The 24,740-nt window shown below is 33.4% G+C and overlaps 2 protein-coding genes and 1 long non-coding RNA gene across 6 annotated transcripts; all 3 read right to left on the bottom strand.

The window, feature by feature from the left end:
* Positions 1-1,209: 1,209 nt before the first annotated feature.
* LOC103502454 (calmodulin) lies at positions 1,210-2,551 on the bottom strand. 2 transcript variants are annotated; one of them, XM_008466393.2, is made up of 2 exons: positions 2,198-2,551; positions 1,210-1,891 (listed from the first exon to the last, which is right to left on the bottom strand). In XM_008466393.2, the coding sequence occupies exons 1-2, from the start codon at positions 2,271-2,273 to the stop codon at positions 1,518-1,520; spliced, it is 450 nt and encodes a 149-aa protein (XP_008464615.1). In that variant the 5' UTR covers positions 2,274-2,551; the 3' UTR covers positions 1,210-1,517. The 2 variants fall into 2 exon arrangements, with proteins under 2 accessions (XP_008464615.1, XP_050944212.1); XM_051088255.1 differs by having other exon boundaries at positions 2,194-2,520.
* Positions 2,552-13,827: 11,276 nt separating this feature from the next.
* On the bottom strand, positions 13,828-14,601 carry LOC127150734 (uncharacterized). The gene is made up of 3 exons (XR_007823267.1): positions 14,453-14,601; positions 13,995-14,353; positions 13,828-13,914 (listed from the first exon to the last, which is right to left on the bottom strand). It is a non-coding gene; the product is annotated as an uncharacterized LOC127150734 (long non-coding RNA).
* Positions 14,602-16,732: 2,131 nt separating this feature from the next.
* On the bottom strand, positions 16,733-24,240 carry LOC103502455 (uncharacterized). Of its 3 annotated transcripts, XM_051088240.1 has the most exons (8): positions 24,101-24,217; positions 23,286-23,387; positions 19,700-19,839; positions 19,279-19,339; positions 18,998-19,133; positions 18,520-18,850; positions 17,679-17,804; positions 16,733-17,582 (listed from the first exon to the last, which is right to left on the bottom strand). In XM_051088240.1, the coding sequence occupies exons 3-8, from the start codon at positions 19,797-19,799 to the stop codon at positions 17,134-17,136; spliced, it is 1,203 nt and encodes a 400-aa protein (XP_050944197.1). In that variant the 5' UTR covers positions 19,800-19,839; positions 23,286-23,387; positions 24,101-24,217; the 3' UTR covers positions 16,733-17,133. The 3 variants fall into 3 exon arrangements, with proteins under 3 accessions (XP_050944197.1, XP_008464616.2, XP_050944199.1); XM_008466394.3 differs by lacking the exon at positions 23,286-23,387 and having other exon boundaries at positions 24,101-24,240; XM_051088242.1 differs by lacking the exons at positions 18,998-19,133; positions 19,279-19,339; positions 23,286-23,387 and having other exon boundaries at positions 16,733-17,804; positions 24,101-24,240.
* Between the last annotated feature and the right edge of the window lie 500 nt (positions 24,241-24,740).

The following is a 24,740-nucleotide window of genomic DNA, read 5'->3' as shown; positions in this document are numbered from 1 at the left end:
TCATCATTATCAAAAATCTAATGGAAACTGTGAGAATCCAACAAAAAATATTCAAAATGCTCACTGTAATCCAAAATTACAAATTTAGTGAAGTTTTAGTTTAACTTCCAAACCTTTATTCATTGCTGAAACTGTTTACTATTACTATTTGTAATAAACAATTAGTTAAACAAGTAAACAGTTCAAAACTCCGAAGTCAAACCTTTCAATTTGCTACTATTTTTACTATTTGATATTATCATTTTTTTTTCTATTTTCTTGTCAAACTAAAATAACTTACCTACCAACTATATATTATTATAATCCAAATAAAAATAATTTACACTCAAATATAAACTATTTAAATAAAAAACGTAAACCATCCAAATCAAACTATAACAATTCCAGCCAAAAGAAAACCATTCAAATCAAACTATAACAATTCCAGCCAAAAGACCCCCCGAAAGAAATGTAAAACATCCATTGAATTAACAATCCAACATAGTAATTAGGGCTTGTTTTATTCATAGAAGTTGCACCCGTTTTATTTGCAAAATCCATTAGCTAACCTTGCATTCGCAAAATCTAAAAGTTCATTAGCAACCCTTTTATTCGCAAAATCCATTAGGGCTTGTAATTTCAAATTTCAAAACCATGTCTTGAGAGTATGCATTTTCATCGACCTTTTCTCTCCCTTTCCTAGGGCATGATTTTTCAGCATATGGATTCTAAACATTTTGAATAATAAGATTACCCTAAAAATCAAGGAAATAACAATAACAATAATAACAACAATATTAGTAATGAAAAATATTTCATATGACAAAAACAATTTAGAATATAACAAAATATAATTGTTTATCAATATCAATTTAAACTGTGATACAAATAGAACAAAATATAACTGTATCAATATGAACAGTGTGTTGGACTACAATATGAGTCTTGTAATAACGATCTATCATGGTCTTTCACCGTGAAAGAACCTATATGTGTGTATTATTTGTTATTGCGATAGACTAGCCAATAAATACTGAGGGGGAGAGTAATTTCAGTGATCTAAACACAAGATTCTTCCAAAAATAGAATGGTATGCCAAAATCCAAATGATGTAATAATAGAAAAGAAAAAACAAAAAGAAAACACTTCCAATCATATCTAAATCCTCTTTAAAGCACTTGACTTTGGCAAGGAGACAAGATAAAACAGGGGGGAAAATGCAAAAAGAGGGACAGCAAAGACACTTTTTCTTTTATCACATGATTGATAACGATGATGATAATACATATTCAAATTCAAAACGTCACAAACACAAAACGAACAACTAATTTCCCTAACATTGATTTTGATTTAAACTCAAGATTGATGGATGAAAGCAATCAAAAGACTAACCCACAAACCGGATGATCCAATTATATAATAAAAGTCAACAATCATCCCTATTTTTTTTTCTTTTTTTTTTTCTTTTTGGATTTTGAGTAAGATTATTATGATTGAGTGTTCTTGGTGAGATAGTAGAAGAAGGAGGATGATGAAGCTCACTTGGCCATCATGACCTTCACAAATTCATCGTAGTTAATCTGCCCATCGCCATCCACATCAGCTTCTCTGATCATCTCATCCACCTCCTCCTCTGTCAGTTTCTCGCCAAGATTTGTCATCACATGGCGAAGCTCAGCAGCGGAGATGAAGCCATTCTGATCCTTATCGAACACACGGAATGCTTCTTTCAACTCTTCCTCTGAGTCCGTATCCTTCATCTTCCTCGCCATGAGGTTTAGGAACTCTGGAAAGTCGATTGTTCCATTTCCATCAGCATCCACCTCATTGATCATGTCCTGAAGCTCCGCCTCCGTTGGATTCTGACCTAACGATCTCATGACAGTACCAAGCTCCTTGGTTGTGATACAACCTGAACGATCACAGCCAAAACACAAACTGAGTGAATCCAAATTCGTAATATCCTAAATTTTCACTCAGATTCAGAATGAATAATCATCATCTCACAGGATAACAGAGATTCCACGTTTTATAAATCAAAATCAAATCCGCCAAATGATACAGCGAACCGACACCAAACGAGACGAATAAATATAGAAAACCGAAATCCAACGGAAAACAAAGATCTGATAGAGTGACGAGAAGATGAGAAGGAAAAGCAATGCAGAAGGAAAAGCAAAGCAGAAACAAAAGAAAAGAGAATAGAAAAAGAACGAACCGTCGCCGTCCTTGTCAAACAAACTGAAGGCCTCCTTGAACTCAGAGATCTGGTCATCGGTTAGCTGATCCGCCATGGGTGAGTACTGGAGAAGGTAATCAAATGCAGTAGTCTTTTTAACCAAGGAAACGATTGAGAAGAGGAAGGATGAAGTATAAACCTACAGGGAAAAAGTTATAGAGAGAGAGAGAGAGAGAGAGAGAGAGAGAGACGGCGGCCACCGGACGGAGAAGAGAAAGAAGACTAAGAAGGGAGGGGTTTTTTTTTTGGTGGAAGTTTTAATTGCAAAAGGAGGGAGGCAGGAAATTAGTATGATACCGATAAGAGTGCTCCACCTCTTGTTTAAATGCTTTGAATCTAGACTTTTCTTTCTTTATTATTTTACTCTTCTACCCTTCTTCTTCTTTCCAAATTACCATTTCCATTTTCCCCTTTTGCTTTTTCCAGTCCTTCGGTTTCCCAATTTACCATAATGCCCACTTCAAATATCATTTAATACTCATATGTTCGATTTTAGTTATTATGTTTTTAAATTTCCAATTTTATTTATAAATTTATTTATCGTAGACTTTTTCATTACTTTTTTTTTTTTTTTCTCTTTTAGAAGGACTCAAATCAAACCTTTAATAGTATATGGAAATCTAAAATTCAACAAAAATTTGAGTATATTTTAACCTAAACAATATGTTTATTTAAAAATGGTTTTGTTGTTTATTTATTTAGACCATTAACCAGTTGAATTCGTTGAAGTACTAAAGGTAAAAAAAAAAAAAAAATTGATTTGTAGGTGTTCTTCTTGCAACTTTAATATTTCAACAAATGATTAAAAAGTTTATTATTAAGCTACTTATCTATTTACGATGGGAGGGGTTTTTATGTGTATTTTTTTTCTTCTAAAAAATTGATAATAATTAACACAAGCATAAGATGGAAGTTTCGCAATCATCAAGAATAATGTGATTTTTCAAGATAATGATAAAAATAAAATACATAGAAAAGATATTTTAAAAAATATATAGTGAATAGAAATAAAATGGTAGAAATGTAAAATATTGACAAAAATGAACTAAAATCATGTAATAATCCAGTCACAACTCACGTGACCTATGTGTGGTAGATCTAATCTATAAAGAGCTTTTGTTCGATAATTCTTCTTTTTTCTATTTAAATTGACGTTTCCTAATTCACATTTCAAATATCTGATAGCGATTTTAATTTTAATTTTTCATTCTCCATATTTTATGTTTTTATTCAAGTCTAGTAAATGTTTGAAAATTTAAAATTATATAGAAACCTAAATCTTAAAGGATAGAGAATTTCTTCCTCTCTCTCTCCAGGAGCTCAGCACAACTCCTCTTCATGCCCCTCGGACCTCTCACTACCAGCTCCTCACCCTCAATCTCATCAACCATTTTCTTCTTCTTTTTGCCATCTTTTACCTTTTCTTTTGTCTGAACTAGCTCCTTTTTCGTATGTTCATCATAAAATTTTAATAAAATAGAACATATTTAATTTTAAATTTCAAACAAAGGCTAAATTATCCGTGCATTCTCACACCCACCCTTAAATTAATATCTACGAAAAATCATGAAGGACATTTGAAAGGATAGAAACAATAGACATGCACAGCGAAAAACGAATCAATTTTACTCTAATTGCACTAAATTAACATGTAAATACCTTAATAAATTAAAACTAGGGTTAAGGAAAAACCTCACATTTGTAGCTTTGTAATCGTTCGAATCTCTACCAGAATACGAATCGGACCACCACTAGAGTTGACCTACTATTCTCTGGATTTAAAACCTAGTTGTGAGATCCGATGAGTGAAGGATTTGAGAGACAGATAGAAGTTGGAGAAGTATCAAAGGTTTGAGAAATTATTTGGTGATTAATTTGGAGGAGTATTAAAGGATTTGACCTACTTTCTTGCTTTGTTTTTTGTCCAGAAGTCCTATTTTGAAGGCTCAAATTGGGAGCTTTTGCAAGTGGTTTGAAGAAAAACGCACGAGTGGTTTGTGAAAACTTCATCCTCAAAGTTCCCTTAAATACTTGTTCTTGCATAACAGTCATTAGATGCCTCATGCTTGCCATTTTTCTTATGTCTTGTATGCCTAGACACCTAGAATCCACTCCACCGAGCACTATCATAATGCCTAGACCTTATTTGGTCGCATGACATCCATCACCAAAAAGCAAAGCCTTGGGTTTAGCTCACTTGGCTTACTCGCATGGCATCAAAGCACAACATGTTGCTCAAGCCTCGTCACATGTTGCTTTGCGTTTGACCGCATGACGGCTCACATAACATTTTTTTCTCATCTAGTAACACTTGGCCGCCTAACCATACATCTTGCCTAGCCAAACCTTGTCTTCGGAGGTTAGTCTTGACACTTCTTGGTTACACACATAACAATTCTCTTGGCGACAAAACTCCTCATCTTCAGATGTTCTTATGCATAAGCAAGTCTATCTTATGCCTTGGCGTCTAACATGTTCTTAGAGGTTTTCAACCAACTTCTTGGCCGTCTAGCATGCCCATCTCATCTAGTCTTACTTAGCTAGATTTTGAATTTTGTTTTTCAACTTTGGCTATAATGACACTCAAACCATGTCACTTGGCTACCAACCAATCTTCCATAAAATTTCCTTTCAACTTTTGGATGAATTCATCTCTCTTCTTCTTTCTTCGTTCTTACAAGTCTTAAAGGTCCTTAAATTTAATAGTATATGCATATTGGATGAAAAATTTGTAAAAAGAAAAAAATATATTATTTTATTCTCCAAAAGCATTCCCACATTGATAAATTTAGAATCTGGAGACTCCTTCATATACCTATTGGTTGGCCAATGAGTTTGGGTCCTTAGGGCACTCAAGTTTTGGAAAGAGGGAGGAGATAGGCAAATGAAGATATGCCTACTTTTCTATGCCCACACTATATATAGTTCCCTCATTCTCATTCTCATATACTAGCTATACGACCCCACTACCCTAATTTTATCCTTTATAACTCTATTTTTGTCAATAACTACTAAAAAAATAGTTTGTAATATGTCAGAATGGAGGACACTTTTGATTGGAACTAGTTCTTCAACACGTGCATGACATTTTTTAATTTTTAAGTAAATGTAGGATAAAAATAAAGGAATAAAATTATAAAGCTACCTCCAAATATAGCCAAATAAATTGAAGCTATTTACAAAGATAACCAAATTCATCAAATTTACTATTAAAATAGCATGATTATTAGAAATTCACATTTATCTAATTCATTCTACGGTGAGTTTTTATTTTAGTATAACAAGATGGTGATAGATATTGAACATCCAACTATAAGAGGATAATATATAGTAATTAGGCTAATGTAGGTAATATAAATAATGTTTTTATCCAATAAAATGGTGAGAAAATTAAAAAGAAATGAATTTGAAAGTTAATATTTAAATGGAAAGAAATTATATAAAATGTAGAGGCAATACAATAGCAATTCTATTATTTAATCATGAATTTATGAAAAATGGTTTGTTTAAAAAAAATTCTAAAATTAAAGAAGGAAAATGTGAGAATGTTAACCTTTATGTATTAGAAAGTTAATATTTGAAAGTTTAATGTGTTACAAAACATTGTTGCGTTTAAAAATGAGAGTATCAACTAGAAAAATGAAATTTAAGAAAATATTAATAAGAGATTGTTCTCTTCTTTCTCTCCATTGATACTTAAAATCAAACTATTATTATTACTAAACAATTTATACTCCAGTTTTTTTTGGTAGATTTTATGAACTTGACCCATCCTAGTTGGTCCATGGACAAGACCTACGACCTTAACCACATGAATTTAGATCCTATTTTAGTTCCGTTTATTTTTTTTACTCAATTAAATTTTAGTCGAAATAAATAATATTTAATTTGGTCAAAATAATTAATTTGGTTCAACGGTCATGAAAAGGATATGTGACATTGTCAAAATTGGCTAATTTACGTCCTCAATTTTAATTTGAGACACATGCCAATAGCTAGTCATAAATTCAGTTATTTACATTTTTCATCATTAATTTAATAAATGATCCAGTAGTCTCAAAATTTCTTATTCAACCCTTACTATAACATAAAAGTTTGTCTATCATGTATTTTTCATACTACTATAAACTATATTGTTAATGGAAACAAATAAATAAAGAGAATCCTACAATTATATATAAAAAACGACTTAATTCTTTGACTCCATAATTTTACAAAAGAAAAACAAAAAGATGGGGAAAATGAAAAGGCAAGGGTATTTGAGGAATTTATAAAGTTAAAAGATTGTGAAATATCTGAAACAACCCACCAATGTTTATTATTACTATACGCCTTCAACTTTCTCGAAGGAATCTCTAATGAAAATATATGACAAAGTCATTTTTTATTAATATACTTAATTAGGTTGATTAAAATGCTCCCCAGTACCGTAAAATTGAAAATATTTAAATTAACTATAGAACTCCATTAATTTTATTTATTATTTTAAAAATATTCTAAAATTTTAATCTTAATATTTTAGTTTATTTAAATTTAACTTTAAGAAAAAGAAAACTCAAAATTAAAATAATTAAAAGAGAGAAAAAAACTCAAACTCAAAAGAAAAAACTCTAAAAATTCAAACAAATGCAACCTATCATAGAAGTTGAAATTTTGGCGTTAAAATTTATAGGAGAGAATCAAATACATAGCCTTACATAATTAAAAAAAACTTACACCTACGTGATGCTTGTTCACAAATATTTTGACAATTGAGTCAGTAATCGTTTGAAAAGAGTTGAGATAGGACATGAGTAAATCAGGATGTATTTTAGCATATCCAAATGTTAGGAGCCTTCTTGAATATATATTGAAAAATTTCGTAACGAGTATTCTTTAATTAGTTTCTCAAGCAATTAATCTAATTGTTACTTACTATTGTGAACCGTTTAATTTATTTTACTAGTGAACTTAGTATGAGTAGAAATGCAACACTTTCAGCATAATCTTTGCTTTAATGGACCAACCTTCTCAAGCTTTATAATCATCCTTGTAGGTTAACCTCCATAATTAGAGATTATGGCATGATGACGGACTCTATAGGTTGATCTTCATACTTATCTAAATAAACCTAGAATCAATAAGTCGAACCCAATATTTAGTAAAATAAACTTAGACTTTACGATCAAGTTGGAGGTGGATGTCCATAATAAGTATTTCATTTTTCACCTACGACATTTATTAGTACTCAACATAATGATAAAAATGTAAAAGGCTTCGTAACTATAAAATAAAAATATTTAAAAAAGAAAAAGGGAAAAGAAGAGTCAACAAAAGAGAAAACGCGGATACGCGGTTTGGACGCTACGCGGTCATTTTGGTTCACTTTTGATGGCCACGTCATTACGAACCTGGTCGTCTTCTGTTATTCTCTGTCGGGCCCATCCTCTTTAATTTTCTCTCTCCTTTTTGAATCTTCTTTAATTCTTATTCTCTTTTTGGATATTATTACTTTGCAACAAAAATATCCTTGCAATCCATCTACGGATGACCATAAACACTTTTTAATTCTTTTTAAGTAATAGTATATCATATAATCATGGTTGGAATGTTAAGAAAATACCCATGCAAATTTGAAACAATGTTGATAAAAGTTTATGAAAATTAATTAATGAAACTTTGATTGTAGTTGAATTAGACTGCAAATTACCATTTTTAATTCTTATTTCTATAAATTAAGATAACATTCAGATGTATAGTGTAAAAGATCTACGTAAATGTGAGGATCATCAATTTTAAAAATGAAAAGTTAATACAAAATAATATTAAATAATAAAAATTAGGGGATTTTTCAAAAATATAACAAACCGGTAAAAAATTTGTACTATATAAAACAATTTTGAAAATGGAAAAAGCTCACAAACCCATGGTGAAAAATACAAAAGATGCCTCCAGTTAACACGCGATTAATCGGCTACATGCGCGTGTGAATAATGTCTTCTAAATAATTATGTACTATAGTCTAAATAAATGATCTACTCTCGTTTATGGTCATGATACATGATTGTGTAGTTCATTTTAACCATGAAAAAAAAGGCATTCAAATTTAAACGATCGCGTTGACCATGCTAAACAATCGTGTTGATTATGGTAAACGATTGTATAGTTTAATGTAAATGATTATTGAAAACTTCAAATCAAACGATCATGTTGACCATGCTAAACGATTGTGTTAGCTATGTTAAGCGATAGTTTAGATCATGCCAACATGATTGTGTAGTTTGTTTCAAACGAAAAAAAAAAAGACTTCAAATTTAAAAAATCATGTTGACCATGACAAATGATCGTTTAGATCTCAAAATGATATTTAAACGATCTTGAAATTTTCAAATATGAGGAAGATGAAGTAGTTCCATGGACTCTTGTCAAAAATGGTAAAGATGAAATAAAAGATTTAAATAGAAGAATAAATCGTTTAAAAATAGAAGAAAGAATATCTGGAAGAAGAGATGAAGAAATTTGGAAGAAAAGATGATTAAATCACAAAGAAGAAGAAGAAAGAGAGAAGTGAGAATTATCATATTCAAGGGCTAAATCTGAAAATTATGAAAATATTTTACCAGCTTCGTGTGTTTTTTTTTGTTACACGGGTTATAAATATTTTTTAGTTTTGTTATATTTATCTAAATTTACCTAAAAGTTAATTAAAAAATTAAAATATTTACATATAAAATAATTGTAAATCGATATAAAATGAGGTGGATACAAAAATTTATAAAAAAATCATATATTAAACTAATATAACATAATAAGAATAGAAGATTTGTAACATAAAACACAACACAATGTAATAAAAAAGAAAGAGGAAAAATAACTCGTAGATAGAGGTTGACAAAAAAAATGAGAGTAATATTAGAAAACTCATATTAATCAAGTTTGAGGTGAAATGATATGGAAATTCAATAAAAAATATTTGAATAAAAATTCAATGATGTGATAATTTTCTTAGAGTTAGTAGAATATAATTAACTTTTGAAATATTGTTGCAAAACATAATAATGATGGATACATTATGTTGGATTTTATGTCTTAAAACTCGTAAATAGTAAATATAATCCATTGACCATTATTAATAAAGTGTAATTATTATAATTTCAATAAGTATTATTGATTATATTATTAGTTTTGTCTTAATAACCTAATCCAATAAACTAACATCCTAAGTTGTTTGATGATCTTGAACAGTATGTAGAGATATACATGAATCAATGTTCGAGATACAACTTAAAGGTCTATAGTATAGGGATAAGGCTGGTTACCTTATCCTGGTAAAACTATTGATACGACTCACTTTGTATTTGATATAAATGCAATGATCTAACACGTTCGTGTAGGTGACATGTGAGTGAGGATATCCTAGGCAATGAGTTTGTATTAGACCACACCACGACATAGCAACCACTAGATGTAACTTTGTTAACTAGTCAGGTTTCTATTTCATTAGGATGACCTAGGTAACTTAGTCTTAATCCTGAGTGTATTATGAACTCCTATTCGCAAGAGATTGTTCTTGATTTGTTTGGATGATTGTTGTCACATTGTCGACTCAATATGCTTATCATTTTGGGGACAATACCGAGTGGAGAGCTGGAAACATAATCATATAAGATGAAATTCACTCATTCCCGACTTTAGGGTAAGTAGATGAGTGTTTCTTTAAATAGTGTCTCCGGGACTTGAACAAAGGGCCCTACTCTCTCTATGACACGAGAGGTATTTCTGTTTAGTGGTTGAACGATAAACAAGTAGTTCATTGATGAGCATTTATATTTAAGGACTAGAAGTAACCCATAGATAAAACGGTAATTTGATCCAACTGGTGTTACGAACACTTGTGAAGGACTAACTTACTATTATTAGTCTATTTTAATATAAAGTTTATATTATAAATAAACTTTATTGTATAAATTTAATTTTAGATATGATTCAAAATTAATTTAGGAGAGAATAAAATATTTGAATAAGCTCAAATATTAATTTAATGTGAATTAGATTCATATTAAAACTATAGGTTCAAATTTAATGTGTATATGATACATATTAAAACAATTTATATTTGAATATGATTCAAATTTGGATTAAATTAAATATATGATATTTAATTTAGCAATTAATTAATTGAAGAATTAATTTATAGTTTAGTTTAAATTTATTTTATTAAATTTTATTTAATTAAATTAAAACGATAGGTTATGTGAGAGATATTCATTTAAATATCTTTTAAATGAAATATTAATTAAATATGATTTAATTAATTATTAATTTAATTAATTATTTTAATAATATTATTAATTTAATTTATTAAATTAACTGAGGAACATCCTCAAGCCCCGTCCTTAAATGCTAACTGAACTGTTCGGAAAGCATATGACCGATGGGTTAAGGTCAATGAAAAGGCTTGTGTTTATATATCACTAAAGTAAATGACGGTTCCATCAGTAAAGCAAATTAGTTAAGCTTTGTTTTACAATCACTTCCGAAGAGTTCACTCTAACCACCCTTCTGAATGAGCTCTAGTGAATCTAGAACCTTACCATCGGTAAGGGTGTAAGACCTGTGTTCAAATTAGAAGGGTCATTTTGAAGAAAGAGTTTTTTGTCAAAAGGATTTCTATAAGGAAGTGTTTTGAAGTGGGCGTTTTGAGTTCTAGTTAGCGTTGAAGCTAGGCGACTCGAGATGAAGGAAAATGAAGTCAAGAATAGGCGTTTTGGAGTTCAATGCGAGATGAAGCCAGACGAGGAGAGTTAGGAATTTCTGGGGAAATTTCCTAATTGTGCTTAATGAGTAGACTACGTGTCAAGGTTAGACTTAAGCATGGCTAAGAGAATTATTAAACAAACACATGTAGCACTCAAGTAGGAGTTGACGAGTTAAGAGAGCTTAAGGAGTGACTAATCCCAACAAAAGATTAGTATAAATAGGAGAAGTGGGTAGAAGAGAAGAAGATTATTATGAGATTTTGCTAAGAGAAAGAGCTAAGTGTTGCGCTGCTAAGAAGCTATCAAGTGAAAAGAAGGTTTGGGTTAAGTGTTTGCTAAGAGAAGCGAACTTAGAGCAATAGTGATTTTCTAAAGTTGAACAAAGATTTTAAAGTTTTCTTTCTAAAATTTCATGTTGTCATTTATTGTTGAAATATACGTTAATGTTTATGAGAAGTATGATTTCTAAAGAAAGCTTTGACGTTATATTTTCAAATTAAAGTTTTATGTTTGATAATTGTATGCTATGTATGTGAATAAACCATTAGTCTTATTCCTATCAATGAGCTAGCTATTAAGGGCACATAACGAGTCAAGGAAACCATGGGGTGAAAGGACTATATGGCGAAAAGAAGCTGACCAATGCATAAAAGGAGCGTATTGAGTTAGCAAGCCTGAGCAACCAAAAATGAACCGAAAATTTCTCTGTTGTGATGAAAGGCTATCATAGTAGTGTATGCGTTGAAATGGTTCATGTTCTTGGTGAAAAGAATATGAAAGGCTAATGTGTGATTTGTGATTTATAGATGAGGCGTTGAAACCTACTTTATGGAAATGTCTTTATATGTTGTATTCCCCAAAAGGTTTTCTAGAAACTCAATATTTGACTTATGGTTTAAGTTTTCCCTTCCCTAAGTTACTAGACGTTAAGACCAAGTTGAGAAAGGTAAGGCGAGCTGCTATGCGTTGAGGCATTTAAAGTTGAAGGAGTTGCACTAGGCATTTAAGGCCTTAAGTTTGTTTAAGTATTACCATAAAGCAAGCTTGTAATATTATTGTTTAAGAAATAAATGAAGTCTTGTTTGATATCTTGTGTTATGCGTTCTTATTGCCTAATAGTTAAAGAGTTAAGCTGGAACTAGGCGTTAAATCTCAGATTCAAGGACTTAAGTTGAGCATTCTGGCGTTTCACTTGAAGCGTTAGGGTTGCTCAAGGTTGCATCGTGTACCGCAACATGAGGTCCATGACATGTTGCGAGGCGGGGGACATGGCAAAAGGGAAGAAAGTGGAAGCAAATTTTGCTACCACAAAGAAAGAGTTTATTATAGGATCGTCCTTTAAAACTAAAGCTGGGCCTTCACAAATGAAAAAGAAGGGAAAGGGGAAGACTCCCAAGAATAGCAAGGGAAAGAAAGTTGCAAAAGGTAAATGTTACTACTACAACCAAAACGGGCATTGGTTGAGGAATTGCCTGAAGTTCGAAGTACCTTGCTAAGAAGAAAGTTGAGAAGGAAGCACAAGGTAAATATGATTTACTAGTTGTTGAAACATACTTCGTGAAATGTGATACTTCAATCTGAATGTTAGATTCATAAGCTACAAATCAAATTTACTTCTCATTTCATGAAACTAGTTCTTGAAAGTTTGCAGAAGGCGATATAATCCTCAAAGTTGAAACAAGAGAGGTTGTCTCGACTGAAGCAGTGTGAGATTTGGAGTTGTTTTGATAGATATATCATACTTATGTTTTGTCTGTTTCTAAAATGGTTGACGAATTTAATATAAACTTCTTATATTTCGAAAAAATATATGGAATATATTTTGAAATCAATGAAGTGTTCATTTTTCTATAAAATGTATTTAGTTTTATTCTGCTATACTTATAAACAAATTTACATAAGTTAATACCAACTATAGCAAAATTTTTCTTAAATACTTAAATGTTTAGCATATTTTGGGTACTGAAGACTTAGTTACATAAATCTCAATGCGATTGGAAGATTTATTAAAACTATATTTCTAAATTAGTTAGAAGATACCTCTTTATCTTCATGTGAGTCTTATCTTAAAAGGAATAATGATTAAGAGATCTTTTACCGAAAAAAGCCTTAGAGACAAAATACCTTCAGAGCTCGTACATTTGGACCTTTTTGGACCAATGAATATCAAAGTTCAAAGAGGGTATAAATATTTCATCAATTCTATTGATGATTATTCAAGGTTTGGTCATGCTTACCTATTACATCACAAGTCTAATTCTCTTGAAAAGTTTAGGAGAATATAAGGCTAAAGTTTAAAATCAATAAGGTAAAACTATAAAAACATTTCGATCAGATCGTCACTACAAGGAATCGAAGTTCTCTTAATGCTGTCATGCATTGACATAGATGCCAAAAGGTATCGGTCAAAGCTCTTCTGACGCACATCCACATATTGGGAAGGGTGTCGTAGAAATGCGTCGAGGACCCATTTCTGACGTGTGAACCACACATCGTTGTGAATTCCTTTCTCCGGACGCTTATATTACTTACGGATGGAGACGTTGGCACAACCTTACATCCCAAAGTCCCATTTAGACGTCATGAGAAGCCTTCTCTCGATGTCACGTTAGGAAAACGTTCCCCCGAGGTGCTGAATATCACGTCGGGGGAAGGCATGATTCCTAGCACTGTGCGTGCTTCGATAAATATTTTAAAATATATATTCTTTAATTTATTGAATTTTTCTTTTTCCAATTGTGCAATATTCTCTTCGGTTCCAATTTGATTTAAATTGACTAAAATTGTAAAAAAATAAGTAACAAATTACTAAATAATTATTTAAAATACCAAATCAAAATTAAATATATTATAAATTAAATGTTACATTGTCTAACTAGTTTGAATGCTCTAAAGAAATTACATATAAAAGAAAAAAGTACATTGATCTCCTAATGGGTGTGTACGCCATATTCCCACCTACAATGACACAAAAGTAAACTTAGATATATATATCACCGAATGCAAATTAAACAACTTAAAAGTTGAAAACTACATACCGCAAGTGCTCAAGGTCTCCTCTATGGCCGACTCATTTCTTCAATCATCTTCTTCATTTGTTCTATTTGTCGGGAATTTTCTTCCATTTGTTGTGCATGTAGCTCCGAAGTCCTTCTTTACTCTTCAATCATGTGTTTAGCTTCTTAAAGTTCAATTCTTGTTCAATTAGGACTTTAGTTTCTTCGATCTTCCTAGATTGTGAACATGAGGTCGAAGAACTGCTAGCATTGCTCTTGCGGGACTTGGTCTTGGGACTTCAACCAAGATCTTTTGAGTAGCCCGATCATCTATCCAAAACGGTTTTGCATATCTTGTCACCAGAGAGTGGTTGAGAACTCTCTGGGGTGGTGGGATGAGACTGGAGTTACAACATTTGATTCCGCAATAAATTTTTGAATTAAGTTATTAAGTCATGAATAAAAGTACAAAATAAAACAAACGTAACGTATAAACTTACATGGAATGGTACGTATAAGCAAACGTAACGTATAAACAAACAAATTGACCACTCTGAGCGTGTGTTTTCCTAAACATTTCCAGATGATCAACTGGCTGACCTCGTTCTTCAGCAAGCTCGTGTTGTCGCGTTGTAGAAACGACTTAGACCCGCTACTTACAAAGCAGCCTTGTTCGTCATTGATTACTCCAGCAAGGAAATATTTTTTTAAAGTTATACATGCATATAAAAAATTAAATGTGAAGTAATGTAACATTGAAATATGTAAATCTCACCAAAATGCTCGGCTCAAATAGTGATTGCATAAGAAGTGACAATGTTCTAGACGTCCCACCAATCTGTGGGGTAGATTGACACGTGCCTGTTTAGGGTCATTGTATTTTTTGAAATGTTTATAACAGTCCCCCTTGAATTCCTTAAAAGATATGAGCATGATTTTCAACAAATCTAGTAAGTGAATCGTTGAAATCAAGCACAAAATAGCGCTACAAAGCAAATAACCCCACACATTAGCTTATTTTATACTTATGTATGTTTAAAATAAAAACGAATTAATAACTGAAGTTACTTGTAGTGCACCCTTGACCACCTCAATGTCGTCTGGTGGAACATCAGCCTTGGCAGCAGACTGGAAATTGTATCTCTTACATACACACCACTGATGTTGCTGAACTAGACAACATGTGGAGATATTGGCTTCTCCGTTCCTAGAACTATGGTAATTGGAATCTTATTATGCTTATGAACGTACCTCTCGAACTCCAAGTTTCGGGACTGGTGATGTCTTTTCGGAGTCGGAAAGGGTTGAGGCCCATTTGCTGAAGAAAACAAAATACTATTAGAAAAAAAACTACTCTATTTGTTCGCAATTATCATCAAAGTACTGAGAATAACTTGAAGTGTCGCCCAACGAGAACGATCCTCCTTTGTTATTGAACGCGTCGTCGAACTCGAGAAACATTGCATCTGTCTCCTCAAAATTTCTAAAAAATGATGACATAGTACCTGTGAACATAAAAACCAAAATTAATTAAACAAATATGAGTACCTTAAATTGAATATATAAAATAATGAAATATGTGGATACATGATTCGTCGTTATTATTCGTTGTTGCTTGATCTGTTGTGATGTGATAATTGTTCATCATCATCGTCTATGAAGTTGTCAATGACATGAGTCACAACCGGTCTTTCAACCACATCAGGATCAATGTCAGGTTTGCACATAGTGTCATCCTCAATGTGTTCATTCACACAATATCCGGCAATGATTTCCAGTAAATTCAGTTGCTCATTCTTAACATCCTCCACCTTGGGCACGTCTCATATACGTTTATTTTGGACCGCTTGAACAACTTTCTAATTGGTACCATTTTTGTAGTCTTCTAGGTAAAATACGTGACGTGTCTGCTCGCGAGAATGATTGATTCCTCGATGAACAAAAAATGGGACGTGTTGATTGATTTCTACACTAATTTCACGTGCGTCCTATGGCTTTTGTTGCTGTTGGTGTCAAACCACCTACACATAAATAGAACACGTCCTCCCATCGAATATTGAACATCCAACACTTCATCTAAGTTATTGTCGCTTCCACTACCACTACTTTCACCCCTTACCATGACTTCACTGTTTTATGATGTGTGTTAGGAATCACAATCTACCATGTGAAATCTCACCCCACCAATAATGCATCCACTATAAGATCGAACGTCAAGTGAAGGTTCCATTGCAAATCAGAAAAAATCAAAGCACATATTGAAGAATTTACGCGATCACTGAAAAATTTATTTTAGGGAGATTATAGTTAAATTTATTAAATGAACATAATTAATAAGATTGAATAAAATAAATTTGAAAAAAATGTGTATTGCAAAAAAGAATAATTTAAAAATATAACTTTTGATATAACCAAATTATAATAATTTGAACCTTAAACACAAATTATAATAAACCAAACTATAATAATTTGCATCCAAATCAGAATATAATAACTCAAACTATGATAATTCACATCCCAAACACAGAGTATAATAACCGACATACTATTATAGTCACATATTATAATAACTCACTCCACGTCTCAAAAGACTTCTCAAACATCTCCAAATTCAATAAATATTGTTTAACAGAAAGATATGGGTATCTCTCGCTCATTCAATATCATATAATCACTTAACCAAAGACCATAGGACTAATGATTGTCATTTCCCATCTCATGAAAAGAACCCTTGTACGTTCATTTCTGAACGTGTGGAAAAGGGCACAAAACCTCAGATGTAAACAAAGAAATCAAACTTCTCGATAATCAGACACGAATATAGAGCATCCACACATAATTAAATCAGTGATGTATTAAAACGTTGCACATCCTTGATAACACTAGACAAAGCAGCACAAACTCAAATTAGGCAACACAATTTTTCCTAGGAGGGAAAGAGAAACCCAAGAATAGTCTGTTTCTGCATGGCTGCCAAGTTCAAGCTCATATTCGATGATTAAATCAGCGATATCACAACCCCACCCCACTTGATGATTGCTTGCTTTTTGCATTTTGACTAAGGGAAGGCTGAAGAATTGAGGGAATGGAGCACGATGAACAGAAGACCTTTCCCCGCTCACAATGACTTGACCATTCCTCCCATGGCAGAAACCTTATCATATTACCAAATTTTCTGCTGTCATCTCGTTTCATCTTCATCATCTTCATCGTCGTCATCACTACTGCCTGCAAACATGGCAGCCATTTTCGTCGCCAATTTTGCAGCCATTTCTCTCCTTTGAAAATCAGGCATCAACCTCAAGCTGTCACGCATGTTTCCTATCTCAGACATCAATCGTTCTAAATCCTCGAGATCAAGATGTTTTCCCTCGCATGGATTCGTCACTTGATCAAGTTCTCCATCAATAGCCACAGGGTTTTCTTCACCCTTTGTCCCTTCACTGATATTCTGACGTGCCCGATTTTGCTCAGCAATGTTATCATCCTTTCCATGAGCTCCAGCATCAATGGAAAAACCTTCTCCATTCAACGAGCAACCTTGGTAATCAGTGTCATCCCAAGGCTCAGCTGAACCCGCAGATAGTATTTCGTAGTCAATTTCAAAATCAGATTCTTCTTCTGACAATTCTGATTGGATAAAAGAAAAAGGCACATCAAATTTTAACAGATGAAAAAATGTACTGAAGCTTAATGTCATAAATAAATAAATAGTAATAGAAGAACCTTCTTTAGGTAATGATGGCTTGGTAATCTTATCTCCAGAATTTAGAATCATTCCAGGCCACATATGAGCAGAAAGAGCACCATAGAGCCTTTGAACTCCTTGCATATCACCATCAATTGATAAACCTGCAGATAATAGTATAATGTCAAAAAAAAAAAAAAAGACGGGGATGAATGTGCACTGAATTCATAAGATAGTTCAAATCACCACCTCGTTAGATTTTCCTTTTTTCTAGAACAAATGGAGTGGGAAAATTTGAACTACAGACCTCTTGGTCCTCAACACATGATGCCAATTGAGCGAAGGTCAGTTTCAATCTCCTACCACTAAATATGTAAAATGAAAGGGATAAGTTTCTCTAACGCAAGCCACTAGCTAGTATCAAGGAGGTTTCATTAAATTATGTAATTACCCTAGACAATTAGATAGTTCTTTCTTTTGAACTACGTTGGTTTTCAAAACTGCAGCTATCAACCACTCGGCCATCTCTGAGAGGTTTGTTTCTATTTCTATATGTATGATCGGAAATTAATCCAGAAATTGTGAACTGGAAATACCTTACTTATATTCAGAAATCGGCAAGATTATACTTGCAGAAAGTCAAATAAATTTTGGTCCAAACAAATAAAAAGAAAAACTTGAGATTCTTTGGGCTTCTACGTTCTCAAATTTTAATCATATCTGAATGTAAATTAGAGAGGAAACACTTTTTTTTTTCTTTTCACCTTCAATGGAAAACTATTATGTTGAGATGATCACCTTTTTCTTAAAGAAAACCACACAGACGAACTAACATACATACATACAGCATCCAAGCCAATAGTAGGACAAGGATCTTACATTTATCAAAATCTGCATTAGACGCACAAGCCTCAAGGAACTCAATATTACGTTCAATGCACCACTCCAAACAGGACCTCCTAGTTTCCCAAGAGGTGTCTTCATCTCCCAGTAAACTACTTCCTTCAGTTTCAGAAATTCCATATTCAGCTGTATCTGAATAATCTATGGAAGAGTCCTTAAGCCTCTGTTTTTGCAGAAGTTTTCTGTACTCTGTATGAACTGGATGACCAGGAACAAGATCTACTTTATTTCCTATGCATAATAATACATTAAATTTTTGTAGATCAACATGAGCGGCCCAGTCCTGAAGTGTCACAAGAGATGAAAGCTGCAATGAAAAAATGGTAGTAGGCATAAGAACATATGGCATCAACACGAAATCGATCAATACCATTGGAATTTAGAAACTAGACTCCCAGTAGACATGGGGTTGGAGAATAAACAAAATTATATGATGCAAATAGAAAGGACTAACGTCATTCATGTCAAAGACCATGACCAAGGCATCCAATTGATTGAACATAGGCAAAGCCTCGATGGAGAAATCCTCATGCAAATGAGCCACGGATACAGAGACATCAGCTGTGTAATATTGTGTATTGATAGTCCAACTGGATGCCAAGGAAAATAAATCCATTTTCAGCCCAAATTTACATCGAGCAACTTAGCAAATGCAACTAATTTTAATTTTGACCAACTACATAGAAGAATACATTGACAGTTGAAAGGAGAAAAATGAAAAATGCTTTTATTCACCCATGGACTGAAACTTGAGAGGATGAATTCAAAGCGTCTTCAAAGTCTGCAGTGAGTAATCCTACAATTTCAGAAAAATATTGGGTACCGAAAATGATTAGTTTCCCTAATGCAAACAAAGTATTATGCTTCTTTTTATAGTCCATGAATGTCAAGTCGTGCATTTCAACCCCAATAACTTTACAACATTAGTCACAAAGGAAAATTACATAATAAAGAGAAAGAAAACATATAACTAGCAAATACAAGTTTTCCTTCTATGAAATTGTGGCCACTTTTCTCTATTACAAATTTACCAGAGAATATTCTACGGTGTTGAGATGTCAATCCAATCCTTAATAAACTATAACAATCAGTTTAATAAACTGCAACAATTAAGAATTAAAATAGATTGAATTTAGAAGGTAAGAGAGAGAATTACTAGATAGGAGGGAGCGCTTGCCAACATTTGGAGATCCAACAAAAAGGATGCCAGGTCGACTCTCCAAAGGAATTGGATCCAGAGGTAATTCTCCACCCATGACTATTCTTTATTTTAAACTCCAACCTTCAAATTGTTTTCTAAAAGAAGTACCAAATAAAGCACACGTGAACAAATGGGCAAAGACCTTTGAGGTTTAAGGAGGTGTAGTGTAGTTGAAGAATCTTCAAGAATAAGATACAAGTTGGAATTTGCTAAAAATCCTTTACCATCATTTAGGTTAATTAATTTAGGAAAAAGTGTGTAATTACGTGAATGATGATAGCAAACAGCAACAGCAACCAAAGAAGAGACAAGAGCATACAAACAGAGAAACTATATCAGCTAATCCTCCCCCTCCCACCACCACCTGACTAATTTCAGTTATGAAAGTAACTAACTAAATCAAAAGTTCACCATATCCACCCATCGCATTGTCTGAACTCTGAAGAAAACGAAATTGAATGAGTAATAAGATCTCATTCGGTGAATGTGTACTTCCCAACAGAAACTTTTTTCGGCACATCCTGTTCAAATAAAAATCTCTATACTACTCAGTTTTGTTGTGAAGTACAACCTCACCAAGTGACAATATTTTCCCTCTCCCTTTCCATGCCAAAAGAAAACGGTAGGAATCCACACCTATCCCTTAGAAAAGAATAAACAATTGCAAGAGATTGTATGACCCCCTCATCAATCTGTAGGATGAGACATTTTTTGCATTTTGCGTTTCGGTGCAGTTTTAGCTTCAAACCGAATTGTGAACACCCATAGCTTGCACAAATGATGAAATTGGCTCAACGTGTGGAGAATTGGGAAGTAACAAGAAGAGAAGCCGGATTAAAAACGAATTCCAAAGGTAAGTCTCAATTCACTTTACCTTATAATAAAGTGACTAATCCTTCGAAATTGAGTAAAAATAAGTCGGGAGGCACAATTCCAATGAGAACAATCACATTGCGTGGAACCACGGCCATAGAGAATTAGTGAGAAGGACCGATGCATAGATTAATTGACGCTAAATTCCAAGTAAGGAAGGACAAGGAACTCTGTTTTCATTATAATGAAAAATACTATGTTGTTCATAGATGTAATGTTAGAGAGAAGAGAGAGTCGAGAACATTTATACTACAGGAAAATGGAGAGGAGTTGGAAGTTTTCGAAGAGTAGGATTGTGAAGAAACCAAGGCAATACAGAAGCTCAAAATGGAGGGGGTAGAGAATCCAATAGTTGAACTTTCAATCAATTTAGTGTTGGTTTAACTAACTCAGACACGATGAAAATGAAGGGTAGTATCAATGATAAAGCTGTAATAGTTTTGATTAAATGTAGAGCATCCCACAATTTCATTTCTGACAGGTTAACATCACTGTTGAAATTACCGAAGGAGATGTCCAATTATGGGCTGATACTTGGTTTAGGAACAGCCGTAAAAGGCAGAGGAGTTTGTAAAAATGGTGAACTGAAGATTGGAGATTGGAGGGTGACAGATAACTTCTTACCATTGGAGTTAGGAGGGGTGGATGTGATTCTCGGGATGCATTGGCTCCATTCATTAGGGGTCACAGAAGTGGATTGGAAGAAGCTTACCATGATATTATACAGGGGAGGTCAGAAGGTGATACTCAGGGGTGATCCTAGCTTGACTAAGGCAAGAGTAAGAGTAAGAGTATGATGAAATCATGGTCCTCTTCTGATCTGGGTTTCTTAGTGGAATGCAGAGCTTCTGAGGAGGCATGACGTTTGCAGAATTTTATGGAGTTGATGACATTCTCACCGTGAATGAGTCTAATCCAGAATTATTAGGAAGGTATGAGGATGTTTTAGATTGGCTTGAAGATTTACCTCCTAAGAGAGGAATTTAACACCATATACATCTAAAGAAGAGCACTAATCCTGTTAATGTAAGGCCTTATCGTTATGCATATCAACAGGTAAAAATGTTGCTTTGCAATTTAATTCACGAGTAATCTTGCTAATTGACAGAAGGTTATATGAAATCCGTGGCACATGCAGCACATTGAATAATGAGAACCCGTCAAAAAGAGAAATCTCCCCTTTCTTGACAATAGGAGCCATCAGCAATTCTTATCTTCTCATTCCCAGCACAAGAAATGTATGACACAAAGTGTTCAGAGGAACCGGTTAAATCATTTGTGGCACCAGAGTCCATAATTCAAGGATTATTACCGTTAATACTAATACTAATACTAAATGACTGAGGTATACCCAATTGGGAAATAGCTCCAAGTGTGGTTGGACTAGCATTCTCACTCACATAGGAAGATGATAAATTAGGAAACAAGGTCACCGAATTCTCAGAATACATCGGTACATGAGTGTTGGATGTCGTACCTAGAGTAGCCTCAATTGCTCATCTGTTATTGAAACCCTTTCATTGCTGTTGAGCTATTCCTAAAGAAGAAGAGAAGCTTACACATTAGGGTTGGAATGTGCCGAAGATTCACCAACCTCAAATATTGAGTGAATTTGAGGGTTCCTAACATCGGATGATAACTAAGGTCAGCGGGCGGCAGGACATAAAGATTTCACTGCAGAAGCGATGGTGGCCTACCAGAATTAAGTGGCAACACATGAATCGGAGGGTGATGAAGAGGGTTGCCCAAAAGGGATGGTCGACACTGTCTGAAGAGGATGGACTGACACATGTAGCTACAGCGGCAGCACGTGGGAGGTGTTTGACAGCGCGAACGACGGCATAATCAACAGAATTACATTGGTCGGCGTTGTCTGAAGGCGGTGGAACCATTCGTCCATGGCAACATTGATCTGAGCCTCGAGCAACGACAACGCTAAAACCAACGGCTGTGTCCTCTGTTTTATTTCCATCACAAGTTGTGTTGTCTAGGATTTGTTCAATGTCCCGCTCTGATACCATATTGAAAGTAAAGGCAAATAACACAAATTTACGTGGAAACCCAAGTACCAGGAGAAGAACCACGATATTTTTGTTCGTATTATTTTTTAATAATAACATAGGTACAAAGGGGGCAAATATTTATAGGCAACACAAACCTAATTAAAAGAATAAAAAATTAGGGCAAAGTAAATCTTAACTACCCATGGGCTTTCAACGTTACCTTAGCCCATTATTTCTAAGAGTGACTGATTCCAGGACACCTATGCTTTTGGGATTCAGCAGATCAAGGACATTGAAGAATTGACATAATTGATTGAACAAGTTTAGAAGGGATCCACCCGGCACCATGACAAGAGTAATATTCATGTAGGATGTCCAAATTTAAGATCCTATACCACCTTCGTACAAAGGTATTCTAACACATTCCAAGAAGAAACATAAAATAACAATAGTTAGTAACTTGGTAAGGTAGTAGATCTGCCACACATACCGAAGAGTATGTTGTCGGTCATTGCATAACAGTGGGTTTAGGTTGTAACGATTTCCGTAGACGAGAGGAGAGATCACAACTAAGATGGCATTTGTATTTAAGGATTCAATCCTAGACATTACCACTTTCTGATGGACCCACATACATTGAGAGACAAAGATGCTAGACATCATACCAAATAAACGGTTGATTTCAACTTCAGAACTCTAAAATCAAAAAGTCAAATTCCACACTCCCAGGTCTTTAAGCTTCTATGATCTAGATGTTAAGCATAATCCTACAAAGGTCACATCACCAAGTTGAAGAACAAAAAGGAAAATTGTTACTCATACTAAAAAATAAACATAGGCAACAAACTTTGAAATCAATAGCAATCGACCACTGATTTGAGCAATAGTTTTCAAAGAAATGAAAGAATATACCAATAAAGCTCCAGAATCAAACATCTGAAAAAGCATTTAATTTCAGAAAACGCTTCGGGTTATTAAAACCCCAAAAGAGAAGTTTCACAGGGAAGAAACTGAAGCATTGTTAGAACTCTTTATTCCCATAAAGCAATGTCTCGGAGCCGCAATTCATGGAAGTGATACACGAATCAGATGCCTCAGCTTTTAATTAATAAAAGTAGTGAAAAAGAAGTGCAGTGATTGCTAAGACTAACTCCAAATTGTCAAACTTTAGCATCGGAAGAACAAACCCTGATAGAAACAAATGTTCCAATCGATGGCAAGAACAACCGAGAAAACCCTATTTCCCCAAAATCCCCCATCCCCATTAGCACATTCAAAAAAGTAACAAGAACAACAAGCCCATTTCTCCTAATCGGAAAAGAATCAAGCAATTAGTAACTAAAGAGATCGAAAACAAGACGATCCAAATGAGATTGAGAGCAGAAACATCATAGGGAGTGAGAAAAACAAAAGTCAGAAACGAATCGAAGGGGTTGTTGCTAAAGTGAGAAAAAGAAAACCCAGATGAGAAGAAAACTACCTTTGAAGAATCTCCGTGGCTCTGATTATTCTCAGGAACCAAACTCAGAAAGAAGAAGAAGAATGGGCGGAAACAGAGACGACGAGAGTATTGAGAGAAAACGAACCTTCTTTCCTTGAAATGATTGATCGAGGATTTAGAGAGCAGCTTTTGAATATTTATTTATACAATATAAATTTTTATTAAAAAAAATGGGGTTTAAGGGTCTTCTACAAAATATCAAAAATCGACAAAATATTTACACGATTTTGAAAACGTAGACCGATACACAATGAAAAATATTAAAAATATCCCGTCAACCACGTCATCAACAATTCCTAATATATTTGATACATAATCGTTTAAATTTGATTATCATTTGGTACAACAATTTTTTTTTTCAAAATTGGGTTAAATTTGTTTCTTATTTTTTTTAAGATTATTTGGTATACCATCGTTTATAATTTTTTTTAATTCTTTTTTGATTACCATAATCCTAATCTAAACAACTTAAATTTTTTTCAAGATTCTTTACATACGATCAATTTGGTTATCTTAATCTAAACGAAGTAAAAAAAATATACGATCGATTTGGTTACCATAATCTAAATGATGTAAAAAAACGATGGAAAGAAATAAAAAATAAGAGAAAAAGAAGAAA

This window comes from Cucumis melo, chromosome 8 (assembly GCF_025177605.1).
Source record: "Cucumis melo cultivar AY chromosome 8, USDA_Cmelo_AY_1.0, whole genome shotgun sequence".
Classification (NCBI taxonomy): Eukaryota; Viridiplantae; Streptophyta; class Magnoliopsida; order Cucurbitales; family Cucurbitaceae; genus Cucumis; species Cucumis melo.
The sequence above is the reverse complement of the archived record's forward strand: the minus strand, read 5'-3'. Positions and strand labels throughout refer to the sequence as shown.

Excerpts from the sequence above, each read along its gene's own strand:
- LOC103502454 (XM_008466393.2), bottom strand. The coding sequence starts at position 2,273 with ATGGCGGATCAGCTAACCGATGACCAGATCTCTGAGTTCAAGGAGGCC. Across the intron at positions 1,892-2,197 it reads GTTTGACAAGGACGGCGACG|GTTGTATCACAACCAAGGAG; the intron begins GTTCGTTCTTTT and ends GTGATCGTTCAG.
- LOC103502455 (XM_008466394.3), bottom strand. The coding sequence starts at position 19,799 with ATGGGTGGAGAATTACCTCTGGATCCAATTCCTTTGGAGAGTCGACCT. Across the intron at positions 19,134-19,278 it reads TCTCAAGTTTCAGTCCATGG|TTGGACTATCAATACACAAT; the intron begins GTGAATAAAAGC and ends CTTGGCATCCAG. Across the intron at positions 18,851-18,997 it reads TGGTCTTTGACATGAATGAC|CTTTCATCTCTTGTGACACT; the intron begins GTTAGTCCTTTC and ends TTTTCATTGCAG.